The sequence below is a fragment of the Triturus cristatus genome, chromosome 1_1 (genome assembly GCF_964204655.1).
Source record: "Triturus cristatus chromosome 1_1, aTriCri1.1, whole genome shotgun sequence".
NCBI classification, from domain to species: Eukaryota; Metazoa; Chordata; class Amphibia; order Caudata; family Salamandridae; genus Triturus; species Triturus cristatus.
The window spans coordinates 88,068,692-88,095,369 of NC_140579.1; the positions used below are offsets into that span (position 1 = coordinate 88,068,692).

At 45.6% G+C, this 26,678-nt stretch overlaps 1 protein-coding gene across 1 annotated transcript; it reads left to right on the forward strand.

Moving 5' to 3' along the window:
• The first annotated feature begins 567 nt into the window (after positions 1 to 567).
• On the forward strand, positions 568 to 26,104 carry LOC146869557 (bystin-like). Its single transcript, XM_085606135.1, has 7 exons — positions 568 to 899; positions 8,745 to 8,895; positions 13,598 to 13,736; positions 14,898 to 15,031; positions 15,545 to 15,705; positions 23,204 to 23,306; positions 24,473 to 26,104. Exons 1-7 carry the CDS (start codon positions 626 to 628, stop codon positions 24,819 to 24,821), a joined length of 1,311 nt encoding a protein of 436 aa, XP_085462261.1. The 5' UTR covers positions 568 to 625; the 3' UTR covers positions 24,822 to 26,104.
• The last annotated feature ends 574 nt before the right edge of the window (positions 26,105 to 26,678 follow it).

Consider the following 26,678-nt stretch of genomic DNA (forward strand, 5'->3'; position numbering starts at 1 on the left):
TTGCATCCGTGGTAAGATATTTTCCGTACCAATATTGTCCAGATCCTTAAAGTGATGCATGGCAGGATGGGTGGTGCGCATGCAACTATACATATTGACTTCATTCAGAGAAATGCATTTCAATTTCCCACATGAATGCCTGACACAAACATTCAGGAGTTATATATAGGGCAAGATTGAACGAGGTCCAACAAATGTATCCAAGATAGATGTACCTAGGGAACGTCGGAACTTACACTCAAAATGTTTCATGTCCAATAAAAACCAGCATTTGCAATGCAATAATAGGTCTCGCATTTACGCGAGTTTAAGCTATTGGCATTGTAAATGACAATGCGTTGTATTTATGTTTCAAAAAACAAAACATAAATAAAAGGCATTGTGATTTACGATGCCAATAGCTCCAACTCCAGTAAATGCTAGACCTGTTGCATTGCAAATGCTTGTTTTATTAGAACTGCGAGAGTTTCGTCAAGACGTGCAGGGGTGTGTTCCTTGCGCTGACGTCAGTGCTGTGGGCGGGATTAGGAGGGAAGGGAGGAGCGATTGGCTGCCGCTGGTCGCAGACAGTGACGTTGTCAGAGCGCAGGGCACGTGTGTTCAACGGCCACTGGGACTAACGGAGATGCCGAAGGAAGGCCGTAACCGGGGTCGTGGAAGCTCGCGGGCCAGCGCTGCTTCGCGCGGCCCAGGCCTCGCCGAGCAGATACTGCAGGCCGACGCTCCACGGGAAGCGCGCGCCGGCAGTAGGGCCCAGCCCTCTGGTCCCGAGGAGAGCTACGTGGATGACAAACTGAGCGGACGCATCCTGCGCCAGGCCAGGCCAGCGCAGCAGAGAGAGCTCGAGGAGGAGCATGGCCCGGGAACGGGCCCCCCTGCGAGGAGAAGCACAGTGCTTGGTACGAGTGAGATGGGAACTATTAATTAAGGCAGAACCATTGTCGGGTAGACGGGAATAAGAAGACATTAGGGCTAACGAGGTATGGCAGAGCTGAATGTGTGTTGCAGATTAAAGTTCTACCTTGAAGGAAAACTAGAGCAGGATATTTTTTTTTTACTTTTAAAGTTTTATATAGCGCTAGCTTGACCCGTAGGTATCGGAGAGCTTTACATACATACTGTAAAGAAAAACAGATGGAAATTGCATTACATAGTAGGTGGCAGTAAGGAAGCAAAACCAGGGATATGTGATTCGGAGATAACTCGTCCCCTGTTCTCTTTCTGCAAGTGAGCGTCCCCATTCTTTAAGAATGATTACAGTGTATGGAATCTTTCATTGTAAGAGCGTAGTTGTGCATCATTACTAGTCAGCTGTAGTATGGCAATTGCTTAGCAATTGCAAGGGCTTTAAGGCGCAAGAGAATGTGACGTTACTCCAAAGCTGCCAGCTTCGGAACTGGAGAACGAGGTTCGAATCTCGGCGCCCGGTCAGTGCCCTGTGATTCTTGGCAAATCACTTAATCTGTTTAATAAACGAATGTGAGTGACATTGTGTAATGTAACTGGTGCTCATGTAAGTGCTCAAGTATCTTAGGTTGAGTTCCTGCTCTGAACAAAAAAAGAAGAAAGGGAGGTTGGGGTCTCTTAAAAGGTGTGGTCAATGAAGCTAGGAATCCTGGTGCAGGGGCGTCACCTAAAGCATGTGAACTAAAATCCTTTGGCTCGGTCTATTTGTACCCTGAGCCCTATTTGGGTATCTGTGAGTTTTCTGTTATTGCATTCAAACATATAAACCAAAAAATATCATGCCTCTAAAAAAACAAACCTTGGTTTTGCTAATGCTTGTTTCTAGCAAAGAAACGTGTAACCATGACTTTTAAATTCGAAGTGAAAATGTTTCAGTTTTGAAAATACGAAACTAAATTAAAAATAAGTTCTCTGCATTGGACTAGTGGGCTTTGAAGTTCCTCCCTCATGGTCTCACAACTTTTCTCTCTTGTCTCGCGCTGTTTCACAGCTGTCATCAATGTCTTTTTTCACTGTAGACTTCTTCTTTTTTTATTTTTTTAAGGTCTCGGCTAGAGAGCTCATGCGCTGTCTCAATGAGACATATGTTCTATCTGTGGGCATACAGGCTGCCCATCTTCCTACCATTGGTAAACTTCAGTGTCGCTCTAGTTTCCTAGAAGCCATTCTTCATGCAGGCGTCATGCCCTCTTCTTGTGTTTGGCTCTCTCATAGTTCATGGACCTAATACATGTCTCCTTACACTATTTTGCCAATAAATGTTTTTCCCATTGTTGCTTACCCATCTCCCCATACCCTCCTGCTTGACCTGTCTTCCCACTACTTTTCATGTTGCTGCTTTTTTTGTGTGGATGATCGATAGTATTGGAGCACTTGTTCTGTCCTCCATATTGCCATAGTACTAACGCCAGCAGACTGTATTGGAGCACTTTCAGTGCTCACCAGTTACATTACACAGACCTTCCTTTTCGTAGGCGAGGGAAACTTAAGTGATTTGCCCAGAATCAAATTGTTCAGCTAACCCTGAGATTTGAACCTGGTTCCCCTTTCGGTAGCTCTGGCTGTTACGCCACATACTCGATTTATTTCAAAGCCCTTCAACTGTTTCTCACTATCACTTCCGTTCAGCAAGAAACTGTCAACACTGAACAAGCACTTGCAAAGCCAATAGATCTCGGCAATGCCCAAGTGATTGACCTTGTCAATGGGAATGTCTTTTAGGCATGTTTTAAGCAGAACACCTGCTGTTCAGCATGGCTGACAGTCACTGAAAAAAGTGTTATGATGCAGCCAGCGCAGGCCATGTCATAACGCTTTTTAGGTCATGCCTAGCGTTGCAGCGCGCATGCGCTTCTTGCTCTGCTAGACATATTGTCAATGAGATTTCAGAAGGGGACTTGAAGCCCCACCCATCACTTCCATTGGGTCGCATCAACGTTTATGCTAAACAGTGGCTTCCTATTGAAAAGGATGCTTTTTTGTTATCGCCCTTTCTCCTTTTCGTCCGGCCCTAAGAGCACGCACCCGGTTCACGGCAGACAATGGAGTTGCTCAGCCTGCTCTGCTCTCTCCACCCAGCATCCCTCTCCTTGCACTGGTTATCCTAACCTGGGCTGCTGCAGGCATAGATGTGTCAGCCATTCAGTTGAGACTGATTATGATTGCAGCAGATGGGCTGGATTTGACAGCCAATCCTAAGCAGTTTCTTTAGAGCTGGGGGAACTAATAGGCCCCTCTTTGCAGGATCGTGCAGGGATCGGGCAGCAGCGGCCCTCCCCGATGTGGAAAGTGCCACCTCCCTCGCCAGCGGCCCTCCCCGAGCGCATTTTCAACATCCTGGAGCCTGAGAGGAGCAGCTCGCCAGGCACACAAAGCGAAAGAAGAAGCCGGGGGTGGGGAGGGGTGTGAAGCTCAGCCTGCTGGGGCTGCTGCTGCGCTCTCTGGCTTGCTGCTGGTCTGGGCCCGCTCCCTGCCTGGAAACTTTATCCACTCTGGCTTCTGCCCCCTGCTTCCTCCAGAGTCGCTCGTTCCACTCTGGGATTACAAAGTTGTGGTTGCAGGATGCGTGAACTCCCTGCTGCCCTGACCATGTTTTTCCACAGAGCAGTTATGTCCGCGCGCTTCCTCTTTCCCAGAGAAGGTCTACAGTGTTTGCACGCGGATTGCACGCTGCCCTGATCGCTGTCCAGCCGCGCGCCCCCTCCCAGCACTATTTCATAAATTTAGTGCCAGCTTCAGGTTGTGCGTCTTTGGTATGATACGTCATGCTGCCACGGTTGCTGCCCTGACCTATGCATTTATTTCCAATGCACATGTCCCCCTGTTTTGGAACAACATATTGATTTGTAATTGAAAAGTGCATTTGTGTTAGTCTTATCCCATGGTGTTTGAATTGCTATCCTCAACTCACACAATTCTTTGACGTAAAACCGCATGGTGGTGTGTGGGGGTTTCAGCCCATTCTGTGTTTGTTTTGATTGTGTTTCTGTACAGATTATGACTTTGCCAGGGTAGCTGTATACAAGCTGCCATTGCTGTCCGATTGTTGCACTGCTTCGCCCCATTGCCGGCCACATTTTATTTTGCTTTGAGACTCTTTTCTGGACAGTGAATGGACCCTAAACTGCAGCTGAATAATTCTGCGTCCTTGTGAGGAAGTGCCAGGGCTGAGACTGGCACATGGGTGACACGGTTACGCATTATGCTGGGCAGAGACTGGCACGGAAAGGGAGCTTTCCGCTCCTTTACCCTACTGTGTCCTGCTCAGCCTATGAGTGGACATTTACATTGAGGGTCCAGGCTTTGCTACTGTATGCTTGTACCCCTGTGAAGCCTCTGACATGCACTATTTTAGTAAGAGTGGCTCTGTGCTGCCCCCTGCTGTGCCTGTGACTGGCACCGGAGAGGGGGTTCCCCTGGGCCCTGCTGCTCTAGCGGGACAGGTTAGGGATTGAGACTCTACGCCCTACGTCACCCTGATTAGCCCAGGACTAGCAGTCACATCTACTGCTATGCTGTGCTCTGCTGAGCCCAAAAGTATGGACGGAATAGTGCGGGGTAGAGGAGGGCTGGCAGCTCTGTTACACTTAAACCACGGCTATTGCTGGCACCGAGGTCAGAAAGGGTCCCCGTCTCCACTGTTGTATTTTGCCCCACACTGTCAGTGTTGTAGTGCATAGGAGGAGGTGCCCCTCGGGTCTGCTGCTCGACTGAATACCCTCTTCAAACTAAACTGCTCTGCAGCTGAACAGTACCTACGCTGGCCTGAGACTGGAACAGGTTGTACTTTTAGCCTTTCAGAGTTGTAATAAATGTTCTCTAGCATGGATGTGCGGATTTTGCCTAAGCTGCTGCACTGGAATACCCTGGAATGAAGGAAATTGTGACTTTTAGTAATAATGTGTATGGGACACTGGCCAAATATCCGGATTAGAATTACTTGCTCTGTGCTTAAAGGGGCATTTCATGACATCCACGCTAAATGCACAGGAGAGTGTTCCCTTGGGCTCCAAGGGGGTGGTGCAAAGTGTGCTGCAGGTGTTTGCTCAGGGGTGCAGCAACTGCAGTTGCACGGGGGCCCAGAAGCTCGTGGGGCCCATTGAACCGTGCCAATGCTGTATTTTACTGTCCGAACCGTGGCCACAAAGGGCTATTTTCTTGCTTGCAACATGGTCCATGGCACTTGCTACGTTACTCCCCACCTTAGACCTGAATAACAGCGCACAGCTCTGCACACACACACACCCACCCACCCCACTTCGGACTTGAATCATCATCAATCAGCTCAGCACACACACACACACACACACACACATACCCCACGCACACAGCTCTGCGCACACACACCCCCCACTGGTTTCTTGGTTATTCGAGGGACGCACGTGGAAGCCATCAGGTGCTTGTCGTGCTGGACGTGCAATGTTGAGGCAATAGTGAAACGGTGCGATAGCTGTGCCAGATGTTTACTAATCATCAGTCCATGACGCATGCACTGCCCACAGTGCTTGATGGCGCCTGGCATGCCACATGTCTAGGTATACAAATCCTGTACATCTAGCAATACAACAACGAATATTATACAGTCCTGTCCCCCTGAACATTGGAAAACAAGCATAGGCATAGCAATAGGTCTCGCGTTTTCGAAACATTAACATATTAGTATTATAAATGACAATGTCTTTTATTATTGCAGGTTTCTTTAACAAATCATTAAAAGACATTGCCATTTACAATGCCAATAGCTCAAAATCTCGCAAGTACGAAACCTATTGCATTGCAAATGCTTGTGTACCCTTCCTCTTTGTGAAAGGACCAGTACCATTTACAATACCGATAACTCACACTAGTGCAAATGCAATGCTATAGATTTTGCAGTTACCAAAAAGTTAGCTATTGTCAGTTTGCATTAGAGCATTTTCTTTGTTTTTTTTACAAAGGCAATTTTTTTTAAACCATTTCAATGCCAATCGCTCCAAATAATGTAATTGCGAGACCTACTGCATTGTAAATGCTTGTTTGTGTTAGGAGGGGCGAGTCAATCATCTCAACATGGGGGGCGTAGGGACTCTGTGTTGGCTCAACATCCTGTGATTCTGGACTTTCAGCCATGTTGAACAGCAGATGTGCTGCTAGACAACATGGCTAAAAGACATGCACATTGACATGGCCGAGACCTGTTGGTATTCCAATGCTTGTATTGTTAGCTCTTTCTAATTACCCCCAGATCTAAAACCCACACCTTCACCTGCAAACATTGCATTTTCTTTTCCTTTTGTCACTGTCCACATTTCAGCAGCTGTGTACCTCTATACGCTTTTGATTGTCATCGCCTGGGGCGGTCTGCAGAGACGCCATGGATTGGATTTGCATGTAATGTGAACACCTTTATGACCCACTGGCTAGCACTATGAGAAAATCACACTGCCTTCAGCCTAAACTCGAGTCAGTCCTTGTCCTTCACAAACACTCGCCTACTTGAACTGTCTTACCCACCTACTTGAACTTGCCCAGACATCTAGTGTTGGTTCGGTTCACAGTAAGCACTTTAAATGCCCAAAGCATGGAAAAGCCCAAAGAGATGCATCTGGAAAAACAATCCCTTTTTAGGGAATGCAAGATGGAAGTATAACTTGAAATCTAAATGAGGGCTGCATATCTAACATGGGTAACATTAAGGCGTTTAGTCACTTTAGAGAAATTGATCAGTATTTTGCCTGTTCGGTTGAGGGTATTAACACAGGGCCCTGTAAGTACCAGTTTTAAAAGAATAAGATCTGGTGTTGACCCAGACCTTTTTGATTTGACTAAAATTAGACCTGAGAAGACTCACTGCTTTAAAGCCCTCTGCTTAGCTACTCCAGTTGAGTGGTGTTGTGGCATAAGGATGCATTCTGTCAGTGCGAGTTGGGAGACCATGTGAAAAGCTGTTTCAGCAGAACGCTTAACTGTCCCTCAAAGATCTAAAGAACAATAACAAACTTTTTAGATCCTTTTTTTCAAACTTATGGTCTCTCAAGGGAATTTGGTGAGAGACTGCCCCCTGGAGAAGATATGTATGCTCTTTTATTGAGATTGAAATGTGTGGCCTCCAGCAGGCACATTCATTTACAACTCCCCAAGCTGTTCTACGTGGATAAAAAGAATGTTGCTGGCAGGATAATGCAGATCTTGCGGGAAGCAACCGGAGCTACCTTACTGTAAAGCGGTCAATGACTTGCAGCATTCGTATAACTATTAGCTACGCGCTCTATCGACAGCAGGTACATCAACCTGAGTAGGAATCATATTGCCATTGTAAAGTGCAGCCTGCAAGTTACTAGCTTATTTCTGCTACAAGAGCATTAACCCACCTGGCCATATTACTAGTGTTAGATATTGTGATCTTCAAATTACACACAACTTTGGCAGAAGTGCTCAGAACGCTGTGTTACCGTATTGTTACACAGTTCTGAACAAAAATAATCTTAACTCACAGAGTTCAAGTGTATCCTAGGCTTCTTGCATACAGCAGTCAGATGTCTTGGTGCTTGATCTTCTTCCTTTCCTTGCATTTCCTGTTTATACGTGACTCTTCCTTCCCTTATCCTTCCTTTACTGAGTCTCCCTCTTTCAATCACAACCTACTTTTCCTCGCTCTTCTTATCCCATTCCTTACCCACTATTTTCCCTTTTCTCATCCGTGCACATCCACCCTTCTCTACCCCATTCCCCCCGCCTCATTCTTCACCCCTGAAAAAGAAGTGAATTGGCAGCGCATGGATGGGAGGTGAGATATGGGATAGGGGAAGGAAGGAGAAAAGAAGATCACGGCCTTCCATTCTCCTACCCTCCCTAATCCCATATCTCCCCTCCCTTTCATGCGCTGCCACTACTTTTCCCTCCATTTCTATTGCCCTCTTTGGCTCCCCTGCTTATAGTATACCCTTTACTCTGTCGCTATCAATGCTTGCGTCAATCTCCTCTACCATTCATACACTTCGCTTCTGTCCCTTCTTACCTTATTTCTCTCCTGTTAACACCCAGAACTTGCTTTACCCATCCCACTCTTAGCCCCATTCGCCTCGTCATGTGTTCCTACCCATCCTATAATCATCCATCATGTACCACATTCTTTTCCTTTGTGCAGCTGTCAGTGCCCTATCCCACAATCCACCATTGTAATCTGCAGACCCATGGTGCCAGTTACCTTTGTCTACTACCCAAGCTGTGGTTTGGAAAAGTAGATGTGGAGCAGTGACCGGTGGACTGGTAAAAGGGAAGTAGTAGGTTAGTTACCTGGTACATCATGACCAACCTAACTTCAACATTGCATATCTGAGCTAGGCTTCTCTATGGGGTCCCCATGCACAGTTTGCTGTATTCCTGGTCTGGAAATGTCTAGTCTTCCTGTCTCTCTATTTAAATTTTCAGCAATATGGCCATCCTCTTCTCGCATGCATGTCCTAGACAAATGTAGTGGGTGTTGCTTGGAAACAAAATCCTAGAATTCCAACTGCTGTATGTGCCCCTTTTCCCAGCAGTAGTACCGGACTCCTTACTGTACATGGACCCGTCTTTGGGCTGGCTCTAAGCTTGCTGAAGAGTGGTGAGATGTTGGCAGAGAGTCTGTAATCTGTGGCTTTAGCCCCCCCCCCCCCCCACCCGCTTTGATATTTAGTGACCACAATATTACCCGCATTAGATATCAATCCAAGACCATCGGTACCTTCCTATAGCACCCTATATCCATGATCCATAATCCCTAACTTTGCTACATTAATCCTTTGCTCATGTTTCAGGGGCGAAAGAAGATTCTGACTCCGATGATGAGTGGCCTTCTCTGGATAAAGCAGCAAATATGGATCAGGGGGATTACTGCGAGGACCTGCAGGTAAACCCCGAAGATGAGGCGGCCATTGAGAAGTTCATGAACAAGAATCCACCGATAAGGTAAAGAGTAAAATATTTATTTGTGTAGTGCTCCATTTTAAGCCAGTAAACTTCCTTATTCTACACATTGTTTTCTAAAGAGGATCATTCTAAAGAAACCTGTGATTTCCACCTCGGATCCAAATAATTTTTGGATGACCTTAGACATAGTGTAGTCAACAGGATAGGGGAGCCTTAAGTTCACAAGGGCTGTCAGCAGCGTTCAATACTTCTGACAATGCCATCCTGCTCTCCAGAGTACAAGAGACATCTGTGCTGTGACTGGTTGTCAGCATGCTGGTTTGAGCCATTTCTGACATGCTGTACACAAACCATTTTCCTTCCACCCTTTAAGCTTCAGTCTAAGTTATCATCTTTTGGGTTACCACAGGGATCAGTATTGTCTGGTACTTTTTAACATCTATTTGGTCCTCAGAGTGTAACTCTCACAGGCTATGGGCATACATTTCTACATGTATGCTGATGATGCACAGCTTGTTTTTAAACACCAGCAGTCAGATTGCTCTGAAATGGCCTCTGTACATGCCCTATTTGATCTGGCAACAATTCTCACTAGTTTGCCAGTGGTTGGCCACAAACTTACTGAAATGTATTCCAGCAAAAAACAAATTAATAACAACCAGGAACAAGGTGAACACAGTGCTTCCTTGTATCTGGTCCAAAGACATGAGATCCTGTCCTACATATGGACAATTATGTGGGTCAGCGTAGTCTCACTGGAACCCAGCAGACAACTGAGGGTGAGATACTTTGTCGTTGTCGGCTAGTGAAAAAATAAAATCGACTGAGGCGTGAAACAGAAAATAACCAACAAAAAAGTTAAATGAAATACTAAAGTAAGCAAAACGTCTAAAGGATGTTGCACTAGTTCTGGGGGACGGTAAGGGGTTCAGTACATAAGGTGGGAATTGGATGCTTGAATTTCCTTTTATATTGAAATATTTTTTTTATTAAAGAGCACACTACACAGATTAAAATTGAGGAAGACATCCCTGTCCTTCCCCGGAGTTAAAATCAATGACACTGCATCACAAAATATTAAGCTAAACGCCGTTAGGTATTTAACTCTGATTGGCCCTAAGGGTCCTAAATTCTTGATTACTTTTGCAAACCATTCTCGTTGTGCCTTCGCACTTTCACCTTTGCTCCATACCTGGCACCTCGGTTTTTCATGATCAGCCTCACAAAGGAAGGATTATGCTGCTGCAACTTGAACTAAGTCGCTGTGTTTCCCCACCTGCTACCAGACAGGTAATCGTAGGCTCCATTGTCACAATTGCTTTTTCTACTGAAACAGGTTGGGGAGAATCTTGTTGAGAGCCACTATCTTTCTCTTATGGCCCTCTATTACTTCCTGTGGAAGTTTTGAATGCCTTCGACTCACTTATTAAGTGTTGTCTACTAGACCTTGCATGCCCTGTCTGTTGCAAGACATATTGTTAGCTTACAGTGGGCTTAGAGCCTACTATTGATTACCATTGTCTGTTATTAGTGTCACTCATTTATTTGCTGCTTATTAGTCAGTTTCTGTGGCCTTTCCTTCGTCTGTGTACACCTCCCCTGGAGTATGAAAACATTACTTGGCCTTTCACTGCTCGCTTTTCATGAACTACTTTCTTCTTTTTGTTTATGCAGTCCATGAGACTGCAAGTTTTCCAGCTGTTCCCCCGTGTACTACTTCTCTGCCACTCTCCATGTTCCTCTCACATGTGTGCTTCTCGCTCCACTTTGCTCTCTGTGCCCTCCGGGTTTGCTTCCGCCTCCATCTGTGTCAAATCTGCCACCCCCTCATGTTGCTTCAGCCCCCTATACCTTGTTGCTTCCCCACATATGCTTTAAACAAAGACTCAACCCCCCACCCCCCCTGCTTTAGGTCTTGTCTAGGCAGCACTTGCGCTGTCTCTTCAAAACATTCAGGAAATCGTCATGAAGCTCCGCCCACTTTGCTCTCATCTTTCTAATTAGCTCCTTTCCATGTCCTTTGTAAATTGTGGCTTTCTATTGGTCAATAGTCCTAGTAGTCCCTCCTTAGTACCGCCTTGTCTCTTCTTGTAACCTCTCTTGAGGACAGCCGCGCTACATTTGTTGTTACTCCCTAGGTTTTAATTACAGCCTTAGAGCACTATTTTCTTAAAGGGCTTTCAGGCAGGACACGCTTGGTCCTAAGCAAGGCTGGCAGTGGTTACTGACTCATTAGGACATCTTGCTTTTATATAAGACCACCTACGAATTTCCCCTCATCAGCTCCACATAGATTACAACCCAATCCTGAATTAATATATTAATTCTATTGCCACATTTCAAAGCTACTAATTGGATACTCTATATGGATAGCTATTTGAATGTGCTCGTAGTACAGTCTTGCATGCAATGCATTATGGGTAGGGTGGATTTACCATATCTTCTGCAGGGTGCAGTACCATATGTGGCCAAAGGAAGTCCCAGACCTCTTCTGGCTGCATATGGTACTGCACCACATGGCTTAAAAAATGGCATTTACAATGGCATTAGCTCCAACTTTGCAGGGTGCAGTACTGTATGGGACCAAAAGAGGCCCCCAGGGACCTCTTTTGGCCACACAAGGTACTGCACCCTACAACAAGGCTAGGCACAAAAACATTGGCATTTATGATGCCAATAACTCCAACAAATGCGAGACAAATGTGTTTCCAGTGCAATAGGTCTCACATTTGTTAAAGTTAGAGCTGTTGGCAGTGCAAATGCCAGGTTTTTTTTTTTAAAAAGTTTTTTTTATTCCACTGACAGTAATGCTATGCAAATATATTAACTACTCTGGTAAGCAGATTCATACGCAGCCCCAACCCTTTAGCGATTCACACATCCCAGCCTAGGGAGTGAAAGGCTCTGGGAGAGTGTCTCAAGGATCAATGATTGGAATCTTCATAGAGAACCGGAGAAGTTGTGGTCATCTTTGACGCCATCTGACTCCACCCTCTAATTGCCATTTGATCGTTTGGTTCATATCTTGGAATATGATTGCCCCCGTTAGTCCATGGTACAGGGCCTGTTTTGCACATGGGTCTGCTATGTTATCTTGTGGTGTGTTGTGTGGTTTGCATATTCTATGATAGTCACATGTTGTGGTTAGTGGTAGGAGATGGTTTTTGATTCTAGTAGTGTTAGTTTCCATGAGTTTAGGTGTGAACCTTATCTTGAAGATGGGACGAGCTGGGTTTTCAGGCATTTACAGAAAATGAGATGTCAGTCTATGTAACAATTGTGTTTAGAAACACAATCCCCAAATTTGCCTGCTGTAACCGATAAGGATCTCCCACTTAAATGGACTCCGTAGTAATGGTGAAGAGGAGCTGTGCAGCCATTTATCTAAGGTTGCGCTTTAGCCTTTATATTTTGATTTTGCAGTGGAGAAATTCAGTCCAATTTTATGACTTGCTCTGTGGGTAATACATAGTGATTTGAAAGTGTAGCGGAGTGATACTGGTAGCTAGTGATGGGCTTTTAAGAATGATGTAATGTTTCAGCAGTTTATGTGAAGTTAGGGGTCTTGTGACTGCATTTTCTCTGATCTTGCTAGGGGAACCAAGATAGAAACAGATGGAGTAATCAAGTCTTGAAAGGGTAATGAACATAATAACTTGGTAACTTTTGCAATGAAAGCTGGGAATGGGAAGAGGCACTAAAGAGAGGTGAAAGCTATTTTGACCACATATATGCATCTGGGCTGGCAGTTACAAGTCCTCCTATCCTCTCTTGGGCTAACCTCTTCTCCAGACATGCCTTTTAAGCCTTCAGCACCCGACTTTGCCCCTGGTGGCTTTTCATAGAAAAACTTTACATCGATACTGTGATCGTTGTATATCTTTTGATCTGTGAATAGCTTTTGGCCTCCTTGTTGCTTGCACCAGATCTTTCATTCCCCGCCTCTCTACCCCTCCCACAAGATCAACTTCAAAATCGAGCCATTTAAACAAAATGATCCCTGCTGTACAGAAGCAAGCAAAAAGCGTTGATTAAGGAAACGGACATGATTATTGGAGGTTTGCTCTAGCTCCTTCTGGAGATCTATGTACTCTGGCACACTGACAGTTACTGTATATAGCAGAAACTACACCCATTATTATCCCAGAACAGGACATACAGACGGTCCTAAGAAATCGGAGGTTCCCGGAAAAAGTGAATTAAATCATTCACTGACTTGGTAACCTGATCAAACATCTGAAAATTCAAATGTCCTGATGAGAACCTGTAAAGTCTTTCACATCTTTACCACCGCTGTATGTACAATACGTTATGAATATTTAATGACACATCTGTATTATCTTTGTTAGTGACTACCTTGCTTGAGTGACCGCACAGCACTAAGCTGTTGTATGGCATTTTGTAAACAAATGCTTAATGTTCTTACAAAGAGTAAAACTAAGACATGTCAGTCGGGCACCACTGTTATCGTAGTTGCAAGATCTTTGATGAGAATTATACTCTCAGTTGAAAAGAGCAGTTACCCAGAGTCCCTACACATAAGGGGCAGAAGAAACAAAGGTTGCTCTATTTACGTCAAAGGGAAGCTTCTTCACTGACTATGGGGAAAACAGACTCCTTGTCCTGTGATCAAGGCTGCAGGACCAGACCGGAAGTCACCATTATAATTCATAGATTTATATAGCGCGGCTGATCACCCGTGATGTGCAATCCCAGCTCAGTGGGCTCTCTTCTACTACAGGTGGACGCTGGCTGATATCATCATGGAGAAGATAACAGAAAAGCAAACTGAGGTGGAGACGGTCATGTCGGAGGTGTCCGGTCGGCCAATGCCACAGCTGGACCCCAGGATACTAGAGGTGTACAAATGTGTAAAGGAGGTAATAAACTGGAAGAGAGTGGCTCTTGGTCAAGAGTTTTTCAGTAGACTGTGTGACATTTGATACAGGTGGCTAGTAGTATTCTGGTGGTTAGGAGGCCCAAGTCCTCCTAACCTCTCGTGGGCCACCCTCCTGTCCAGCTATGCCTTTAAGCCATCTGCACCTGACTCTCTTCATGGTGGCTGTCCTAGAAAAGCTGCTCATGGAAGAACATGTGATCTGCTGGTTTCATAAAAAGAAAGCCACATTTTGTTTTCTATAGGAACATAGTGTGTTATGCAGATTTGTAGAGCGCTGTATCACCTGGCAGGGTATCCTGGCGAAGAGTAGGTGAGAATCTAAGCACACCTACAGCCTAGTGGGACTACTCTAAAAAGCTAGGTCTTCACCTTCTTGCAGAATTCAAGAAGTGAAGAGGCTCTTATGGGCAGCTCCAGGTTGTTTCACTGTTAAGGAGCGATGGAGAAGGCTCCAGGAACATAGTGTGGGTGCTTCGTAATTCACAGTTTGAGAGCAGTGTCTCAAATAAGAGTATCAGGGATATTCCCAGATATCAACGAGGTTAAGTAGATGTGCTGTGCCAAAATGTGATGGGGAGCAGAACTAATGCAAGTACAAAAAAACAACCTGAAGAAAGTTGTAGCTAAAACAATGAAAGGAAATTACAAAGGTAGAGTGTAAATTGAGGCAAGCAGAAGCTGCAACTTAGTCTTTGACCTGTTTTCTACAACTCCATCGTTAATAGGGACTCTTAGCAATAGGTAGTGTGGTTTAAAAAAATTTTTTTTTTATACAAGCCGTTACAGTCCATCTGATTCTAGAATTGGACTTCTTGGGCAATGTTTTCCCAATTGTATTTGACTGAATACTCTTGCATTAGTAGCCATTGTTTCTAGACAGGACTGTCTTGTGATTGTTTGCATTTTTTTTTATCGCGATACTGGGGGGGGAGGAGGGGGGGGTCTGGTTTCAGATTGCTTTTGCCACTTGGAGTCACGGAATACTGGGAACATGGTTGGTGAGGAAACTTCTTTTCATACTGGTTGGGATGTGCCAGTATCTTGTTCTTGAAGAAAATGTATTCCTTTCCCCTTCTGTATTCTGCAAATGCCAGATCTTATATTGCTTTCACCGTCAGTAATGCAAGGCCTTTTTCTGCAGGTGCTTTCAAAGTACCGGAGTGGGAAACTCCCCAAAGCCTTCAAGATAGTGCCTGCTCTATCCAACTGGGAACACATTTTGTACATCATGGAGCCAGAATCATGGACAGCCGCCGCGATGTATCAGGCCACTAGGTGAGTATAAAGGTATGTTACAGAATGTCTTTTTATAGTTGCTTCTTTGGGTACTGGAATTAGAAAGGTGAACATATTGCTGCTTGTGTCAGTGTTTAATGTTACATTTTAAGGAGTTTTCCACTCTAATAATGCCATCAACCCCGGTATGAAAGCATGCATCATTTATGCATACTCTGATGTCTGATCCGCAAGTTTCCTCTAAGCTAGCTCTTAATAGTTGAGGCAAAACCTAAGCCAATTGACATGTAGGTGTAACCCCCACATATTTCTCCTCTAAACATAGAAGTGGTGATTCTTGGCATACCTACAGTGACACTTTTCCCCCTAAAGTCCTTACCTGGTCCTCCTAATACTCGCGCATTTTTACAAAGGTATGTTTCTCCAACACAGAAATAAGCAGGGAGCTTCCTTTTGGAGTATAGTATAGTAACGTGTATAATGCAAGAACAAAAGTCTAGAAATCCTCTATTTTGTAATGTGCACGTCATTCTCTTTGCTGCTTTCTTGTAGGATATTCTCTTCAAACTTGAAGGAGAAGATGGCCCAACGATTTTATAATTTGGTCCTGCTGCCCCGAGTGCGGGATGACATTGCAGAGTACAAACGTCTCAACTTCCACCTCTATATGGCCCTCAAGAAGGCACTGTTCAAGCCTGGTGCTTGGTTCAAAGGTTTGTTCTTGTGAATCCCTGCTTCTTAAGTAGTTCTGTTGAACATAGTTCCCAGTCACTGCTTAGCACACATCGAGTACATTTCATTGGTGCCCCTTTTACATGTCCTAGTATTGTTTGAAAGAAACATGAAATGAGTCTATTGTGCGAATTGATTCAAATCTAAACTTCTGAGCTAAAAAATGTTGTAACATAAAACATAAAAATGAAGAAAAAAATCTTTATTCGCATCTGCTTGTTCTAAAAGTCTTTTCTTCCTGTGTCAAATGCATTTTATCCCTTAACAGACTTCTTCGGGGCTTAGTATAATGTTGGTATACCTATCAGCCGAAGAGACCGAGACCCACACCCCTTGCCAGTTACGGGCTCAGATGCCTACATATGCTTGGACACGACTCGCTGCCGACAGTTCTGAAGAGGGAACAGTGGAATTTTGACATTTAAACATTGGATATTCCTATATTATTAGGACTAGACACAGATCGCACAAGAGTACTGAATATGCTACTTACCAGTATGCATCTGTTCTTGGCATGTAGGGCTGCTGACATTCATATCTGTGCATAGATCGCCGCCTAGTGTTGGGTCCGGATGATTGCACATTGTTGTCCTGGAAGAGTCTTCGAAGTATCACGAGATAGGTGACTCCTCCCCTGGACCATAGTGCGCATGGGCATCCTCAGATTGTTTTTCGCCATTGTGGCGGTGATGGAGTAGATACAGTAAGTAATGACCATGCTATACAGTAATTCTGAGTGCTGCAGCCGCTACAGGCTCCGGGGAGGAGGGTGGGCGATATGAATGTCAGCAGCCCTACATGCCAAGAACAGATGCATACTGGTAAGTAGCATATTCAGTTCGAGGCATGTGGGCTGCTGAATTCATATCTGTGCATAGAATAGATAGCAGTACCTCCGTTAGCGGCGGCTACCTGTGCCAGCTGCAGCAGTCTGAAAAAGAGTTTTGAGAACAGCCAGTCCTACAGCTGCCTGCTGTTTTGAGTGTACATCTACACAGTAGTGTTTGGTAAATGTATGTATAGTGGACCATGTGGCTGCTCTACATATTTCCTGTAAAGGGATGTTTCCTAGGAAAGCCATGGACGCCCCTAACTTTCGTGTTGAGTGGGCTCGTGGGGGAATAGTTAATGTGCGTTTAGCTTTTTGATAGCAAATGTGAATACATTTAACGATCCATCTGGCTATAGCTGCTTTGGAAATGGAGTTGCCCTTGTGTTGTGGAGAAAAGGCAACGAAAAGTTGTTTTGTTTTCCTAAAGTCCTTAGTTCTGTCTATATAGTACATGAGGGCCCTTTTTACATCTAGTGTATGGAGCATTCTCTCTGCGACATTTTGTGGATTTGGAAAGAAAACAGGCAGTTCAATAGTTTGATTCATGTGGAACTGCGATGTCACTTTGGGCATGAATTTGGGGTTGGTACGTAGTACAACTCTGTTTGCGTGAACCTGTATGAATGGCTCTTGAATGGTTAGTGCCTGGAGTTCACTAACTCTTCTTAACGAAGTGATTGCCACTAGGAAGGCTACTTTCCAGGTGAGGAATTGAATCTCACATGAATGGAGAGGTTTTAAGGGAGGACCCATTAGTCTGGTGAGGACCAAGTTGAGGTTCCACAGTGGTGCTGGTGGGTGTCTTGGGGGGATTACTCGTTTGAGTCCCTCCAAGAAGGCTTTGATGGCAGGCACTCTGAATAAAGAGAGGTGCTGCCTGTTTTGGAGATAGGCTGCTATCGCGGTTAAATGGATACGTATTGAGTTGTATGCCAGATTGCATCGGTATAGGTGTAGGAGGTAACAGATGATGTTTTGAATGGATGCGTCCAGCGGGTTAATGTCATTGTTTTTGCAGTAAATGACAAACCTCTTCCATTTAGCCGCATAGCAAGCTCTGGTAGTGGGTCTTCTGGCCTCCTTGATGATCTCCATACAGTCAGGTGGCAGGTTTAGGTAGCCAAACTCTAAGACTTCAGGAGCCAGATTGCCAGGTTCAGCTGTTGCGGATCTGGGTGCTGAATTTCGCCATGGTTCTGCGTTAAAAGTGCGGGTTTGATTCGCAGCCTTTGATGCGGCACCACGGAAAGTTCTAGAAAGGTGGTGTACCATGGTTGGCGCGCCCATGTGGGAGCAACTAGGGTGAGTGTTGTCGCAGTTTGCGTGCCACCAGCGGTATTAATGGCGCTGGGGGAAAAGCGTACGCAAATCTGCTGGACCAGTTCATCCATATCGCATTGCCCTGTGACTGTGGATGTGGGAACCTGGCGGCAAAGCTTTGGCATTTTGAGTTTTCGTTTGTGGCGAATAGGTCTATCTCTGGGTGACCCCACTGTTGGAAGTACGGTTGGAGAACTGACGGATGTAGCTCCCACTCGTGCATCTGGTGGCTGTCTGCTGAGCAGATCCGCCATCTGGTTGTCCTTGCCGGGGAGGTGTTCCGCCATGAGGAATATGTTCCTCTGAATGGCCCACTTCCACATGCGCTGAGCCAGATGAGACAACTGTGGAGAGTGTGTTCCTCCCTGCTTCTGTATGTAGTACATGGCAGTCATGTTGTCCGTCCGGATCAACACGACTTTGTTGCACAAGTGTACTTTGAATGCCTTCATGGCGAGGAAGATTGCCATCAGTTCCAGAACGTTGATGTGCATCTTCTTTTGTTGTGTTGTCCATAGTCCCTGCACTGTGTAAGTGAGTACATGAGCTCCCCAACCCTGGGGAGAGGCGTCCGCTGTCAGTATTATTTGTGGAACAGGCTCTTGGAACGGTCGGCCCTTGCAAAGGTTTTGTGGATTCCACCAATGCAGAGAGTTGTATGCCCGACCGCTCACCAACACTAGGTCTTTTAATTGCCCGTGAGCCTGATTCCATTGACGTTCCAAGCACTCCTGAAGCGGGCGCATATGTAATCTCGCGTGCGGTACTATGAAAATGCAGGAGGCCATCATGCCTATTAACTGCATGAACACTCGCGCAGGAAGGGAGTGTTGAGGTTTGAACTTTGACATCAGCAGTTGCATGCTGTTGATCCTCACTAAATTTGGCTGAGCTGTGGCTGCCAGAGTGTTTATAGTCGCGCCCAGGTACTGTCGTACGTGTGCGGGTTGGAGATGTGATTTTGGGTAATTTAGTGAGAATCCCAGACTCTGAAGAAGGTGAATGGTGAGGGACATGTGGCTGGCACATTGCTGGGCTGACTTTGCCTGAACAAGCCAGTCGTCCAGGTAAGGGTAGACGTGAATGTGTTGTCTCCGTAGATGTGCAGCCACTGTTGCTAGGCACTTGGTGAAAACCCTGGGTGCTGTTGTTACTCCGAAGGGGAGAACTTTGAATTGATAGTGATGTCCCTGAATAGTGAACCTGAGATATTTTCTGTGTGATGGGTGTATGGGTATGTGGAAATACGCATCTTTGAGGTCCAGTGTGGCTAGGAAGTCTTCCTGACTGAGTAGCGGGAGAACCTGCTGTAGGGTGAGCATATGGAAATGCTCTGAGAGAATGTATTGGTTGAGGGGTCTCAGGTCTAGTATAGGTCTGAGCGACCCGTCCTTTTTTGGGATTAAGAAGTACAGAGAGTACACCCCTGTCCCCTGCTGATTGACGGGCACAACCTCTATTGCACCTTTTTGCAGCATACTTGGCACTCCCTGCTGCAATAATGCCAAGTGCTCTACGGACATAGGACGGTGCCTTGGCGGTATGTTGGGTGGAGTGGACGTTAATTCGAGACAGTAACCGTGCTGGATAATGTCCGTGACCCACCTGTCTGTGGTGATGGTTTTCCACGCAGACAGGAACCGTTGGAGTCTCCCCCCGACAGGTGTTATGTGGTCGGGGGGAAGGGAGAGGGCGTCACTGTTTGTTTTTGGGGGAGGACCTGGTGTTGCCGTAACCACGTCCTCTGCCCTTGGTGCTGGAGCCACGATATCCACCTCTGTTGGTTTTATCATAGGTACTTTGTGTGCCCCCTTTAGTGTACTGCTGCTGTGACCCCTGAACTCTAGCTGCTCCTCTACTCCCGGGGCGACGAAAGGAGCCACTACGAAACTGCTGTGTTTGCAGAGCCCCCATTGATTTCGCAGTGTCAGTGTCTTTTTTTAATTTTTTCGAGGGTAGTGTCAACCTCGGGGCCAAATAAGTAGTCGGTTGATTTAAGATATTGTTCTGAATCTCCGGCTTGAAGCTTGAGATTCTCAACCATGCGTGCCTTCTCAACATGACGCTTGTGTTGATTGCCCTCGCCGCTGTGTCGGCAGCATCCAGGGCGCACTTGATGGATGCATTGGTAAGGAGTTGTCCCTCCCTGATGAGGATCTCCGCAGCCTCTTTATATTCATCTGGCAAATGTTGGAGTAGGGATTCTAGTGTGTCGTAGTGGGACCTATCATAACGGGCCAGGACCGCCTGTGTGTTGGCAATGCGCCAGATGTTTGCTGCTTGTGCTGCAATTCGTTTGCCTGATGTCTCCAGCACTTTGGACTCCTTGTCTGGGGGAGGAGCATCACCTGTTGTTTGCGAATGGGCTCTTTTGCGAGCATTAGCAACCACCATGGAGTCCAAAGGTAACTGACCCCTAATGTACATAGGGTCTCCGGGTGCAGGCTTGTATTTTTTTTCAATCCTGGGGTTCAGCACCCGTGCCCTGGTTGTTTCCTTAAAAATGTCTTTTGCAGCTTTGAGAACTCCTTTTAACATGGGCAGAGTTTTGACCGTTCTTTCGGAAGAGGCGAAAGTGTCCACCAAGAAGTCTTCTTCGACAGTGGCAGAATGGAGTTCTACTCCATGATTGGCAGCAGCCCGTTCTATGAGGGCATTGAAGGCAGCAGTGTCCTCTGTGGGAGATGTCTTTGTGCTGTAAAGCTGCGTGTCATGGGTATCTGGTGCGGTACCCTGGTCTGTAGGGTCATCCCATGCCTGATCTGGGTCTTGCAGGTGCTCATCAGGATCGACATCCCCAGGGTAGGTGGTATCATCCCCTACATAGTCCTCTATTGCGTCTGTCTCTGAAGGCGTAGGAGAAAAGGACTGTGGATCCTGATGGGAGGGTTGAAAGTGTTCATGAAGCACTGGCTCCGACCCTGCTGGCAATTTGTGCTTGAGAGGGATTTTGTAGGAGTCCAATCCTCTCTCTGGCGTGATTTTCCGCTTGCGGAGCATCAGCCTACCAGTGTTAGCGTCGATGGAATTGTGGCTGTGAAGGCTCAATCTGTGTGTCCAGTGGATGGGGACTGTGTCTGGCAGACACGTGTCCGAATTTCGAACATTTTCGGCGCCGTGGAGGGCGGCAAGCCAAACGTGATGTTGGTTGGCGCCGAGGGTGCTTTTGGAGCCTTGTGCGTGTCGGGGCCCGACGTAGAGCGGAGGGCTGCCCGTTCCCTGATGCGTTGCAACGATGCCGCGACCTGTTGTATGGAGAACGCAGATAGCTCCTTGGAACCGGTCGGCACCTTGGAGGTTGGTGTGGATGCGTCACCCGACGTTTTTGCAGCCATGGGGTCATCGATCCGAAGGGAGGTATCGACGCTCGTTGTAGTCGACGACTTGGCAGGCGCCGCTGTTTTCGACGTCGACGCAGACTGGGTGGCCACCGTGATTTTGGTGGTCGGGGCCGATGTCTTCGGTGCCAGAGGCCGAGGCGCTTTGCGGGGACCGAGGGCTTTCTTTTTGGGCTCGGCACCCATATCCGCTTTGGTGAGCTCGGCACCGAAATCCCTTTTCGTGCGTTCGGAGCCGATGGCCTTTACCGGCGTCGAAGGAGTGGAGGGCTTCGTGCCGATCACCACCAGTTTCACTTTTGGTTTCGATGGAACTGGTGCGACGATTGGTTTCGGTTTCGCTGAAGGGAATCCAGTCGTCTTCGGTAATAATGGCTCTTGCGAAATGTTCGAGGCCGGGCCTGAAGGCGGGGCCGAAGAACCGTGAGATTGATCTTGGGTAAGGCCCGAAGGCGATCCCTCGACCTGAGCCTCAAGACGACATGTTTTTGGCCTCCGTATCGACGGGTGGGCCTAGCTCCTCGCTGGAGCTATCTTCCTCGGCCCCAAAGGCCTCACTGTAGTCTCCTACCTCTTCGACTTCTTCTCTGTGAAAGATCACCTCATCGTCGTCTTCCGATCGGGAGTCGTGTTCGAAAGCGGGGCTGGAGTCTACGTCTTCCACGCTCTCTGCGTCCTCGTCGCTGAAGATGTTGGCCGGGGCAGGCGCCGATTGCTGCGCCTCTAATCTTGCCGCCCGTCGATTCCGGAGAGTCTTCTTGGAGCGGAATCGGGCACAGGCCATACATTTGGACTCATCGTGATCCGGTGAGAGACATTTGTTGCATACCGGGTGGACGTCGATGTGTGGGTATTTCGCGTGGCATAAAGGACACCGTTTGAATGGAGTCCTCGATTCCATCGTCGATCGAAGTTCGATGTTCGGACCAAGCGGATCCGAAAAGCTGTAAGAAGGTGCTAAAGCACTAAAGAAAGTAGTCGAAACCGAACGGGAACAGTACCGACAAACTAAAGGCCTTTTGGCCTTAAACTGATTTTTCCTAACTTGAGCTAAGATAAGCACATCCGAACCCAATGGCGGAAAAAAACAATCTAAGGATGGAGAGGATGCCCATGCGCACTATGGTCCAGGGGAGGAGTCACCTATCTCGTGATACTTCGAAGACTCTTCCAGGACAACAATGTGCATCATCCGGACCCAACACTAGGCGGCGATCTATGCACAGATATGAATTCAGCAGCCCACATGCCTCGAACATGGTAATTTTGAAAGTTCAAAGAATGCTACAAATCTTGTTAACTCACTCTCTTTGGCTGATACGTCAACATTATACTAGGCCCTGAAGAAGTCTCTGTTAAGGGACGAAACGAGTTGGCTGCAGGGAAGAAAAGATTTTAAAAGAACAAGATGATGGGAATAAAGATGTGTTTTTAAAAAAAAATAAAAAATTATTTACAAAAACCAGGGTGCAGTCTGTACACTATTTTGTAATGTCCATATATTTAACTAATGAATTGCGGGTGCTGACCATCTTTGTAGCTTACTTTATGGAGCTGTGTTCCTGTGTGGAAGATTACGAGGTTGATCTTCCCGATTGATGCACCACTAGTTTTAACTAAAAACCTTACTCAAAGTGTTGTGTGCATTGATTGCTTCAGCCTTATTTTTGTAAATCACTCCTTTAAAACTGTTTCTGTTCGGGGAAATCTGAGAATGTAGTTTAGCCATGATTGTTCCATGGTTATGCTGTATGTTGTTTTTTTTCTTTCATTGTGTGTAGATTGACTGGTGGGGGGTGTACTGTTCTTTTATAGAGATTGCGGTAAGATGAAACTTGAATCTATTGGCTAAACTGCCAGGAAACACTAGGGATAGATCATGGTATTTTTAGTCTGTGTTGGACTGTAATGAATTTTACCAGTTCTTCCACTGTTAGAACACTCTAAAACGTCAAGTAGAGCTCACTGAGTTACTCTTTTCCTTTCCAGGTATTTTGATCCCCTTATGTGAGTCTGGCACCTGTTCCCTGAGGGAGGCTGTGATCGTGGGTAGCATCCTTACCAAGTGCTCTATCCCAGTCCTGCACTCTAGGTAATGACCATGGTTCTTGGTATGTTCTTGTCCCCTCCCCTTGAATGCCACTTATAAATGACTGAATCTCCCTTCTACTCTTTTCACCCTTATTAATAAACTTGGCAGCTTGGCCACCTTCAAAAACCTCTCGCCTCAGAGAAACAGGACTAATAATATACAATTGCATACAGGGTGCAAAAGTACACACATGCAGTAGAAGAATGGTAGAAGCAGTATGTTGTATTTTTAGAAAGACTAGGCACAAGTTTGAAGCATTCTTTTTTTGTGAACTGGGGTACAGACATTTACTAAATACTGGTTTGGAGAGCTACTGAAATTACGTAATCTTTTCCTTACATGTGCACACGCATTGAAGTTTCAGCAGTACTGATTAGATTCCAGCAGATATTATTGAAAATGCCTTAAACATATATAACTTATATCCAGGTTTGGTGGGAGTCTCATTTGTTCTGTGTAAACGTGGACATGGTTGGGTAGACAATCAAGAGCCAAGTTTGTTTCGGTGCATATTCGTGCCCGCTCCCTTGTTCCCCCACCCACCCCAACTGGTGGCAGGAATGATGGGGTCTGTCTGCTAGTCGTAATGGCTCTTTTCTCCCTCCCTCAGTGTTGCGTCCCTTCAGGTATTACGGCTTCTGGTCCTGTAGGCAGGCAGTGAAGCTTTGCTTCAATCCTGTTGACGTCCAGCTTAACTGCCGGCTAGCAAAAGTCTTTGAGACGGTAACCAAGAGACTGAAAAACCTGTCGTTATCTGAAGTATGTTAAAAGTAAGAGTACAAGGGCTTCAGGAGGGAGCTCCCGAAAAAGGAATAATAACACTCTATAGTTGTACAACTATTTTTACTTATTGCCCAAAGGTTAAGAAAATGCTTCTCACATGTAAAATTAACTTAATATCTTACTTAAATCATCAAGCCTCAAATTTGAACAATGGACTTGGTCAAGCTGGGAAATTAATGGTAGTTATTGTCAGTTCAGCACTACTTGAAATACAAGAATCCAGGAGTATTATTTTTTAAAACGGCCAATTGCACAAACCGGGAATATTTTATTGATCTTTTTAATGCTGTTTTTAAACGTAATAATTTGTGTTAATTATGTAGTTGCAAAGATTTTAATTAATCAAGCAAAAATAAACATGATCTTATCTTACCCTCCCTCAGTGCTGCCATGCTGAAGATTGCAGAGCTGGAGTACAGTGGAGCCAACAGCATCTTCCTGCGTCTCCTCCTAGATAAGAAGTATGCACTGCCCTTCCGTGTGGTTGACGCTTTGGTTTTCCACTTCCTGGCTTTCCGTTCAGACCAGCGGACGCTGCCCGTTCTTTGGCACCAGTGTCTCCTCACTTTTGTTCAGCGCTATAAGGAGGACTTGTCATCTGAGCAAAAGGAAGCGCTACTAGATCTGCTACGAACACACACTAACCCACTGATCTCTTCTGAAGTGCGTCGTGAGCTGGTGAACTCTACCTCGAGAGACGCAGAAGGTGCCCAGCCCATGATGTTTGAGTGACCAAGGAACTATGTGCCCATCAGACTGCAAACTGATCTATTCTCTTCATGCTCTTGGTGACTCAAGCCCTTGTTTGTGGTGGATTTGCTGTGCTGACTGACCTTGATATGACTACTACAGAGCTTCGGCCTAGACTCCTGTTGCTGTTTTGAGATAATAGCCGTTCCTGGGTTACAAAGTTGTGCCCCACTGAGGTTATGCTAATGATTGCACCAGCTGAAGAGTCAGTCTCTCATCTCATTGTACCAGGTTTGGTTTTGGACATTCGAGGTATTACAGTTTTGCAAAACAACTTGTAAGATCTGTGGAAATGTGATGAGGCAATAAATGTTGAGATTGTTGGTAAGAATGGTGTCAAGCAGGACTGAATTCTGGAATTGTGTGGGGAAAAAAACAGATGGGGGGGTGTTATGCTGTACAGGCATCCGTTTCTCACCTCCTCTGATATAGCTCTGCCTGATTTCTCTGGTATTCCGCCGTGCAGCATATGCTTTTTCTAAAAGTCAGTGCACGCTGAGGCAGCATCGCTGGGTTCTGTGGCTCGGTTGCCTCTTTCGCCACCCCCACGTTACCCTATTAATTGGAAAGCTGTAACAAATAACTGTAGTTCTGTTTTCTACGAAGGAGTGACTGCAAACTAGGAGCTGTAACTGTTTAGTCTAGGCACATAACTAGCTTAAACTGCAGGCTAAGCTGCTCGGCTAACTCCACCCATCTAAAAAAAAAAAAAATTTGATGGACTTGACTTAAACTCTGTCTTGGTCCTAGAATGCAGACAAATTAAGATGTAGCCTATATAGCCTAAGCCTGCCTTTATTTGTGACATGTTGACAGTCTTTTAATTGGTTACTGTGAAATTGTTAATTAAACGAAAGCTGGGGCCATTTTATTGAAAATGGTATTACAAAAATAATGTGTGTATTGGTACAATATGACCTTGTAAGCATTGCTTGTGATTACAGATCAGTCGGCGACTAGTTTGAATAATTTGACTGATTTATATGTGAATCTAATCAGTTGATGTAAAAAATAGTTTGTTACAAGGGAGGTGAGTTCAGAAAGTTTATCAGTGTTTAAGGTTATGCCTTGGATGAGTGTTAGGGTGTGAAATGTAATTTCTTAGCTTTTGCATTTGAAATGTGTCAGTTCTGTTAAGAACACATGTGAGTGCCTTTTTTCCCTTTATTTTAAAATGCAGCAGGCTATTCAAAACAGCAAAACACATAAGGACTGAGTCTTTAATAAAAAAATCATAACATGACCTCAATTCAACAGCCAGTCTAGAGGCCCCCTCCCTGTCAACCATTTGTTCTCTTTTCGTTGGTAAATCGTCACGTGTTAAACTTTTCACCACGCAGTCACTCTTGCTTGTTTTCAATACCTTTTAAAAACTATATCGCATTTCAATGTCTGAACTGTATATGACAACCATTTTTAATAGACTGTCCAGCACACAACGAAAGTAGTTTTCAATTCAATGCAATGTCTTAAACTGACGAACTGAAACATTTCAGATGTGAAAGGAAGGCAATCTTATATTTTAGGTCTAGGTGCTAGGATTTATCACAATAAATAAGTTACTTGCTGTAATAAAAATAGATAACTACCATTGATTGCTAATAAACCTATTACCCAGGTTAGACACATTCTTGACGTAAAATTGCTTAAATGCTGATTTTGAACAACAGTCCACACATTTCATAAAGTCTTCTAAGTGGACACTGGTTAGAATGGACTTAAAAGTCATAGCGCCTCTCGGTGCAATCTATGTTGCACATTCAATATCATTGCTGGCTTCTGACATGATCCACCTTACCCACCTGGCCACACTGGATCCCTAAAACAGGGCAAATGTGT

What these genes read in the sequence shown, in the direction of transcription:
- LOC146869557 (XM_085606135.1), top strand. Translation starts at nt 626, where the DNA reads ATGCCGAAGGAAGGCCGTAACCGGGGTCGTGGAAGCTCGCGGGCCAGC. An exon ending in GCGATGTATCAGGCCACTAG is followed by an intron (nt 15,032 to 15,544) that starts GTGAGTATAAAG and finishes GCTTTCTTGTAG; the next exon opens with GATATTCTCTTCAAACTTGA. An exon ending in ATCCCAGTCCTGCACTCTAG is followed by an intron (nt 23,307 to 24,472) that starts GTAATGACCATG and finishes ACCCTCCCTCAG; the next exon opens with TGCTGCCATGCTGAAGATTG.